This window comes from Passer montanus, unplaced genomic scaffold (genome assembly GCF_014805655.1).
Source record: "Passer montanus isolate IOZ18808 unplaced genomic scaffold, ASM1480565v1 scaffold161, whole genome shotgun sequence".
NCBI classification, from domain to species: domain Eukaryota; kingdom Metazoa; phylum Chordata; class Aves; order Passeriformes; family Passeridae; genus Passer; species Passer montanus.
The window spans coordinates 602,327-610,493 of NW_024363272.1; the positions used below are offsets into that span (position 1 = coordinate 602,327).

Genomic DNA, 8,167 nt, shown 5'->3' on the forward strand with positions numbered 1-8,167 from the left:
TGAGCCCCGGCTGTCCCCGGTTTTGGCATCCCGGCTGTCCCCGGCTGTCCCCGGTTTTGGCATCCCGGCTGTCCCCGGCTGTCCCCGGTTTTGGCATCCCGGCTCTCCCCTGCTCCGGAGCCCCGGCTGTCCCCAGTTTTGGTACCCCGGCTGTCCCCGGTTTTGGCATCCCCGCTGTCCCCGGCTGTCCCCGGCTCCCGAGCCCCATCTGTCCCCAGATCCACCGGCCCGCCTGTCCCCAGCTCTGGCATCGCTGCTGCGGAGCCTCAGCTGTCCCCGGCTCCATCGCCCCGCCTGTCCCATCTCCAGCGCGCTGGTTTTTCCCCGGCTCCAGCGCCTTGTTTTTACCCAGCCCAAGTGTCCCAGCTGTCCCCAGCTCTGACATCTACACTGTCCAAGCCTCGGCTGTCCCCAGCTCCGGTCCCCAGCTCTGACTGTCCCCAGCTCCCGTGTCCTGTTTTTTCCCTCCGGCTCCCCCTCCACGGTGTCCTGGCTGCCCCCAGCTCCAACATCCCGTTTTTCCCCCTCTCCAGCGTCCCAGCTGTCCCCAGCCCCGCTCTCTGTCCCCCCTTCCCAATCCCCGAATTTAAACTAAAGGGGAACACAAGGGACAAAGGTCCCGCCCGGTGTCTCTCACTGTACGTACAAGTTTATATACAGAAAATGGCCAAAAAGAGGGAAACCCAGAAAAATATATATAAAGGGGAAGGGGCCGAGGCTGAGGGGGCCGGAGCCACCCCCCGCCCGCGCCCCCCGCTCTGTACAGGACCCGGCCGGCGCTATTTACATCAGGGGCGTTTTTACAGGGGAAGAGGGCACCGCGCCGGCGATGCCCCCGGGGAAGACGGCACCAGGGCTGCTGGGGGGCCACGCCCTGGGCCGTGAAGGCACGTGGGGCACCCCCAAGGGTGGCCCCAAGAAGACTCAGGCATCTGAGATATCCTGGGAGTGATCCAGGGGGTCCCAGGCATCCATGGGGTGATGCAAGGGTGGTCCCAGGCATCCCAGGAGCGATCTAGGGGTGCCCAGGGGGTCCCAGGCATGCTGTGGATGACCCGGGGTGGGGTTCCAGGTGTTCTGGGGGTGATCCAGGGGTATACATAGAGCTTGGGAATGGCCCGGGAAGGGGGGTCCCAGGTGTCCCAGAGGTCATTCAGGAGTCCACAGGGATGTCCTGGGCATGCCAGAACTGATCCAGGAGTGACCAGGGCAGGTTCCAGGCATCCTGGGAGTGATCCAGGGATGCCCAGGTGGTTTTTGGGCATTCTGAGGGTCACCCAGGGGGGGTCCCAAACATCCCAGGGCTGATCTAGGGTACCCAGGGGATGTTCCAGGCATCCCAGGGGTGACCCAGGGGTGCCCAGGGGGTTCCCGGGCATCCTTGGGCTGAGCCAGGATTGCCCAGGGCGGGTCCCAGATGTCCCCAGGCAGGTCAGGGGCTCATGGCAGCCCCTTGCCCGGGACTCAGAAAGGCAGAGTGTCCATGAAGATCTTGTCGACGATGGGTGGCGGCGGCACCAGATCCTCCAGCTTGAGGTAGAAAATGCGCTGGAGGCCCTGGGTGCAGAGGCTGCGCAGCTCGGGCAGCTTCCCCAGCAGCTTGGAGAGGCAGCTGGAGCGGCCGGGCTCAGCCCCCGCGGCCGCCACGTGGTCCTTGAGGCAGCCCACGATGCGGTTCTGCAGCTCCTCCACCCGCTTCGGCTCCTTCAGCCCGTGCCGGTCTGCGGGTGACACACAGCCCGTGGGACCGCGGGGACAGACACCAGGTGGCGACGGGGACAGCGGCAAGCCCGGAGCTGGGCGGGACTCACCTGTGATGATGACGAGGGCGGCGAGGCAGGAGAAGGAGGGGACATCGACGCTCATGCGGTGCAGGCTCTGGGAGAACTCGAGGATGGCGTCGATCCACTCCCCGAAGCCGCGCACGCACTGCTGCCGGTGCAGCACCACGCCGTTGCAGAAGATGAGTTTCCCTTCCTCCGGCTTGGAGCTGCCGGCAGAAATCCAGGCGTCACCCCCGGGCACAGCTGGGGCTCCCCCTGCCCCGCGCTGCCCCGGGGCTCACCGGTATGCCAGGCGAAGGATAAAGAGCTCCAGGAAGGCTGACTCCAGCAGAAGGTCCTGGTCCTCCTTGGGCAGCTCGGTGAAGCCCTGGATCTTCTCGGCCCACTTGCGGATGACGTCCATGGAGCCGGTGAGCAGGTCATAGAACTGCTGCACGTCCACGGAGTCCTCCTTCTCAAACGGGCACGGCGCCGACTCCTGGAACTGCGAGGGGATGGGTCAGAGCTGGGATGGGGCAGGATTGGGATGGAGATGGGGCAGGATTGGGATGGGATGGGGCAGGGCTGGGATGGGATGGGGCAGGATTGGGGTGGGATGGGTCAGGATTGGGATGGAATGGGGCAGGGCTGGGATGGGGGATGGGTGAGGATTGGGACAGGAATGGGGATGGGTGAGGAACTGGGATGGGTCAGGACTGGGATGGGGATGGGTCAGGTTTGGGATGGGGATGGCTGAAGAACTGGGATGGAGATGGGTCAGGAGTGGGATGGGGATAGGGATAGGGATGGGGATGGGGATGGGTAAGGATTGGGACAGGAATGGGATGGGTGAGGAACTGGGATGGGTCAGGACTGGGATGGGGATGGGAACAGGTCAGGATTGGGATTGGGATGGGGATGGGTCAAGGTTGGGATGAGAACAGGTCAGGAAATGGAATGGGTCAGGACCTGGGACAGGGGGTGGATCAGGAATTGGGATGGGAATGGGATCAGGACCTAGGATGAAGATGGGTGAGGAACTGGGTGGGAATTGGATAAGGATCTGGGATGGCGACAGGTCAGGAACTGTTGGGTTAGCAACAGGGATGAGTTTGGATGGGGAACCTGGATGGGGACAGGATCAGGACCTGGGATGGGGATGGGAGAGGAATTGGGATGGGGACAGCATCAGGATTTGGGTTGGGGACAGCATCAGGATTTGGGATGGGGATGGGTGAGGAACTGGGACAGGGATGGCTCAGGATCCAGCCCCAGCCCTGGCATGGCCCTCCAGGAGTGGCACCAGCCCTACCTTGGAGTAGTCGAGCTTGGTGGCACTGGGGATGGAGTCAATGTGTGCCCGCACCAGCGAGGTGATGAGGCTGACTGGGGACGCATCCGGTGGCTGCTTGGGCTTGGAGGGGAGACGGCCCCGCCGCCCCTTCAGGCTGTCGGTCCGGACCACTGTGGGTGGGGCTTGCAGTGAGTGCCTGTCCTCAGGGCAGCCAGAACGGCTGCAGAGAGGGCACTGCTGGGTACCCCCACCCGGGACGGGACCCTGGTACCTTCTTTGACCATGCCGACGGCCAGGCACTTCTGGAAGCGGCAGAACTGGCAGCGGTTCCTGCGCCGCTTGTCCACAGGGCAGTCCTTGTTGGCCAGGCAGATGTACTTGGCATTCTTCTGCACTGTGCGCTGCGGGTGGGGAAGGAGCGGCCGAGCTCAGCCCGGGGCGCCGAGCTCCGAACAAAAGCCCTTCTGTCCTCCCCTGCCTCCCTCTCCAGCCCAGCATCCGGCTCCGCGTCCGTGGGGAGGGCTCCGCGGCCGTGCCCCCTGCCCTGCCCCTCCCCGGGGCACCCCGCAGCATCCTCCTGCCGCCGCAAAGCGCTGTGGGAACATCCCGGCAGCAGCGGCCAGCCCGGGGGTCCCCTTACCTTGAAGAAGCCCTTGCAGCCCTCGCAGGTGCGCACGCCGTAGTGCTGGCACGACGCGTTGTCCCCGCAGACGGCGCAGCGGCCCTCACCTGCCCCGGGGCTGCGCACCTTGCTGGGCGCCAGCGCCGGCCCCTCCAGCAGCGGCGAGCTGGGGGCCAGGGGCAGCCCCGCGAAACCCCGGGGACCGCCCTGGCTCGGGGGGAAGGCGTCCGTGTCCAGCAGCCGGGGCGAGGGGCCAAGCTGCCCCTTCAGGGCGGCGGGAGAGCCGGCAGGGCTGGGGGCCGGGGGGCCGAAGGCGAAGAAGGGGGGCTGCGACCCCGCGCCCTTGGCTGGCTCAGCCCAGGGCTGCCCACCCTCATAGTTCGGCAGCGGGGAGTACGCCCCGAAGGAGCCCTCCCAGCCGGGCGCCTGCGGGGGCTGGAAGCCGGGCGTGGCGGGCGAGGGGATGGAGCAGGGGCTCCCGTAGCAGTCCGAGCCGCTGGAGGACAGGGTCTCGTCCGGCTGCCCCCCGAAGGCGCTGGGGTAGCAGCCGTACACCTGGAAGTCCTCCAGCTTGAAGGCGCTGGCGGCGCTGGCCTGGCCGCTGGCTGGCAGCTGGTAGAGGAAGGCGTCGAACTCGCCGGCGTAGCCCTCCATGAAGGTGCTGAAGCTGGGCAGGGCTGGGGCGGCCGCCAGGTCGGCTCCGGCCACTTCCATGGGGAATCGGCCGCCCTCGGGGCTGAGCAGCTCGGCCGGGCAGCGCTCGCAGGGGCCGGCGCCCGTGGTGCTGCACTGCGCCTGGATGCAGGGCATCTCTGCGGGGAGAGAGAGGCGTCAGTGGGACCCCGGCACCGCCCCTGCGGCGTCCAGGCAGGGCATGGAGAAGGTGGGAGCGGTGAGAACGTCGCCAGGGCTCCCCTCGTGCTGGAGCTGCACCTCCATAGCCGCTGGCTGCGTGGTGGCGGCCACCAGCGTCCCCAAGAAAGGTCACGGCACAGCCAATGGCTGCAAAGGACATTCCCCAAAACGCTGGCTTAGCAAAAGCCCCCGAAAGGGAAGGAGGGAGGAATGTGGCCAGCAGATTCCCAAGCCCTCGGGCTGGCCAAGGGAAGCCGGAGTTGGGGCTGAGCTGGGTTTTGAGGGTTCCACTTCCCCGTAACCCCTTTTAGGGATTTTTGGGAACATCAGTGCAGGCAGCCCTCCAAGTGAGGGGGAGAGGAGCCCACCCTCTGTCCCTGGAGCCCCCCGGGGCTGTGCATGGATCTGGTGAGACACAAGACAAGCGGAGTCCTGTGCCCAGCTGAAAGCCAAGCCAGAAGTGACCCCCATGGCAAGACGATAATGTAATTCATCTCGCAGACCTTTAAAGGTCATGCTGCACTGGCCCCCGGCCACGTCCTGGCACGGCCCTGCTGCCAGAGCCCCCGGATTCCCCCAGCCAAATCTGGGCAGCTCGCTCGGGCACCAAGAAAGCCGACACCCGCCAGGAGCTGGGTTTAAAAATATCCAGCGTGGGTCCAGCCCTGGCACCCGCGGGATGGCACCGGCCCCCAGCCCCCTGCTGGTGGTCCCAGCGGAGTTTGTGCGTGTCCAGCTGGGTTCAGAGGGAGCAGTGACCCCCCGGCCGCCTCCTGTCCCCAAATGAAGCCGAGGGGACCCGAGGCCGTGCTGGGCACACGCCCCGGGGGACACTGTCTGTGCCAGCGGGAGTTTTCCGTGCCTGCATGAAAACCCTGGCAGATGAAACGCCTCGACCCCTCCTGTGCTCCCGGTTGTTTGAAGGTTTCTGCTCTCACCCACCCGCTGACAGCCTTTGGGGTCCCCTCTACCCTGTCCCACCCCTCACTGAGAGCATTTGGAGTCCCCTTTGCCTGTCTCATCCCTCACTGGCAGCCTTTGGGGTCCCCTCTGTCCTGTCTCACCCCTCACTGACAGCATTCGGGGTCCCCTCTGCCCTGTCCCCCCGGCAGCGGGCACAGATTCCCGCAGCAGCCTCCGCGCTGCCCACGGCCGGGCTCTGGGCAGATTCCCGGTTTGGGAGCGCGGGCAGCTGCCCGTGCCCAGCCCCGCGGCTCTGCCGGCACGGGCGGGTGGCAGCCGCTGGCACCGGGCCCCGAGCCGCGGGCGGGCGACAGCAGCCGGTGGCACCGGGGGTGGCTCACGCTGCCCACATCCCTGCCGGCACCTGCTGTCCGCTAATGCCCAGCGGCTGCTGCCAGCCCCGCGTGGGCAGCGGGGCTTTGCCCGCACCGGGCTGGCTGCCTGCACAGCCCCGTCTCCGCTGCCGGGTCCCGGTGCTGCCGGCACATCCCGCGTGCTCCTGCCTGCCCCGCTGCTGCCCTCTCCGGTTCCGTGACCGCTCTGCTCGGTGATGCCCGGTGTGGGGTGGCTCTGCCCGCTGCCATCCCCAGACACGGGGAATTCCTGCGTCTGCAGCTGGCCCCGGTTGTGGTGCCGTGATGGGGGAACCGGCCCGGTCCCCCATGGCCCAAGAAGCAGCTCCCGGTCCTGCACAGCTCCTCACAGAGGAGAGGGCGGTGTCGGGCTTTTCCCGGGACCCCCGGGGCCGGGACCTCTCGCTCTGCCAACTCCCGCCGGGGGCGCGACCCCCGGCTCTTCCCGGTGCTACCGGCACTCCTGACCCAGTTCCTGCCGGTGCCGCTGGGACACCCGATCCCGTGCACCTCCCAGCGCCACGCGGGACACGCGACTCGGTTCCTCCCGGTGCCACCGGACACCCACAAGGGGCAGCCCCGCACAGCGCGCACCGCCCGGTGCCTTCCACCGGGACCCCCGACTGTCGCCGGTAGCACCGGGGGTTCCTTCCACAGCGTCCTTCGGCTCCACCGGGACGCGCGAGCCGGTTGCCCGAGGTGCTAGGGACACCCGACCACATCCATCCACCTTGCGGGACGCCCACCCCCCTGAGCCCCCGGTGCCACCGGGATGCCCGACCCGGATCCCCTCGGTGCCACCTGACACGCCCGACCTGAATCCCTCCGGTGCCGCCCCGGACAGCGGCTCCTGTCCCCCCGGTGCCACCGGGACACCCGACACCGTGCGCCTCCCGGTGCGCTCAGCCCGCCCCCGCCGCCAGCACCACCCCGTGCCCCCGGTGCCCCCCGGTGCCCCCCGCATCCCGGTGCCGCCCGTACCCGGGTGCCGGCGCGGCGGCGCTCCGGTTCCCGCTCCTGCCACGGCCGCTCCGCGGGCTCCGCCGGGCTCCGGCCCCGCCACTACTTTCTCTTAAGCGCTCGGTGACGCGCGGGGCGGCGCGGGGCCGGTGACGCACGGGGGGGGCGGCCCCGGCGGGGGCGCGGCCGTGACGCACGCGGGGTTCCATTGACGCACCCGCGGCCCCGGCTAAAAATACCCCCGCGGCCCCGGCTAAAAATAGCTCGGGCGCCCCTCGCTTCCCCACAGATCCCCCCCGGGGCTCCGGGGGCCGCCGGAGGGGGGGAGGGAGGCCCCGGTGTCAGGGGTATCCCCGGTGTCCCTGCACGGTGTCTCCTCGCTGCCGGTGCGCCGGGGCCGGCGTCCCCCGGTGTCTCCATCGCCGGTGTTTCCGGTGTCCCCTCCTTGCTGCAACTCCGCTGCGCCCACCCCCGATGCCCCCTTCGGTCCCCACCCCCGGTAGCCTCTCGGTGTCGGTATCCCCGGTGTCCCCTCGTTGCCGGTACCCCGGTGCCCCCATTCTCGGTGCCCTCTAGCTGCCGGTATCTCCGGTACCATCACCCCCGGAGCTCCCTCGGTGCCGGTATCTTCAGTGCCCCCGGTATCCCGGCGTGCCCCCGGTGCCCCCGGTACCGCTATGCCCAGCGCCCATCTGGGTATCTCCGGTGCTCAGCGGCACCGGTAACCCCCGGGCTCCTCCCGCTCGGTGCCGGGTGCGGGGGGAGTGACGCGGGGTCCCGCCCCCGCCCGGTCCCCGCGGGGAGCCCCTGGCCGGGCCGATGGAAAGAACGGCGGCTGCTGGCGGGCGCCGGCGCCGGGAACAGCGCCCGCGGGCTGGAAAGATGAGCTCAGCCCGTGCGGAGCCGGCCCGGGCCCGCGGGAGGGCGAAGGGTGAGAGGAAGGGACCCGGAACTCCGCAGTACCCTTCGGTACCACGCCGGTACCCCCCTCAACACCGTCCGGTACCATCCCGGTACCCCTAAACACCATCCGGTACCATCCTGGTACCCCCTCAACACCGTCTGGTACCATCCCGTACCCCCTCAATACCCTCCGGTACCCCCTCAATACCCTCCGGTACCATCCCGGTACCCTTTGGTACCACTCCAGCACTTCCCTCGATACCCCTCGGTAGCTCCCCGCAGCTTCCCAGCCGGTACCGCCCGGTACCACCCCGGTACTCCCTCGGTATCTCCTGATACACGTCGGTACCGGCTCGGTACCGTCCCTTGCCGTACCCCTCGGTTTCCACAACCCGGGGACCCGTTCCGCTGTGCCCGGTTTGGCCGCGCCCCCGGGGCTGACGGCGCCGTTAGC

General features: G+C 68.4%; 1 protein-coding gene across 1 annotated transcript; it reads right to left on the minus strand.

Annotated features, from left to right (window-relative positions):
• Positions 1-625: 625 nt before the first annotated feature.
• Positions 626-7,963, minus strand: NR4A1 (nuclear receptor subfamily 4 group A member 1). The gene is made up of 7 exons (XM_039703248.1): positions 6,832-7,963; positions 3,698-4,491; positions 3,329-3,458; positions 3,076-3,227; positions 2,066-2,268; positions 1,812-1,990; positions 626-1,721 (listed from the first exon to the last, which is right to left on the minus strand). The coding sequence occupies exons 2-7, from the start codon at positions 4,487-4,489 to the stop codon at positions 1,465-1,467; spliced, it is 1,713 nt and encodes a 570-aa protein (XP_039559182.1). The 5' UTR covers positions 4,490-4,491; positions 6,832-7,963; the 3' UTR covers positions 626-1,464.
• Between the last annotated feature and the right edge of the window lie 204 nt (positions 7,964-8,167).

What these genes read in the sequence shown, in the direction of transcription:
- NR4A1 (XM_039703248.1), bottom strand. Translation starts at nt 4,489, where the DNA reads ATGCCCTGCATCCAGGCGCAGTGCAGCACCACGGGCGCCGGCCCCTGC. An exon ending in CCAAGCTCGACTACTCCAAG is followed by an intron (nt 2,269 to 3,075) that starts GTAGGGCTGGTG and finishes ATCCCCTCGCAG; the next exon opens with TTCCAGGAGTCGGCGCCGTG. An exon ending in CGCCCTCGTCATCATCACAG is followed by an intron (nt 1,722 to 1,811) that starts GTGAGTCCCGCC and finishes TGTCACCCGCAG; the next exon opens with ACCGGCACGGGCTGAAGGAG.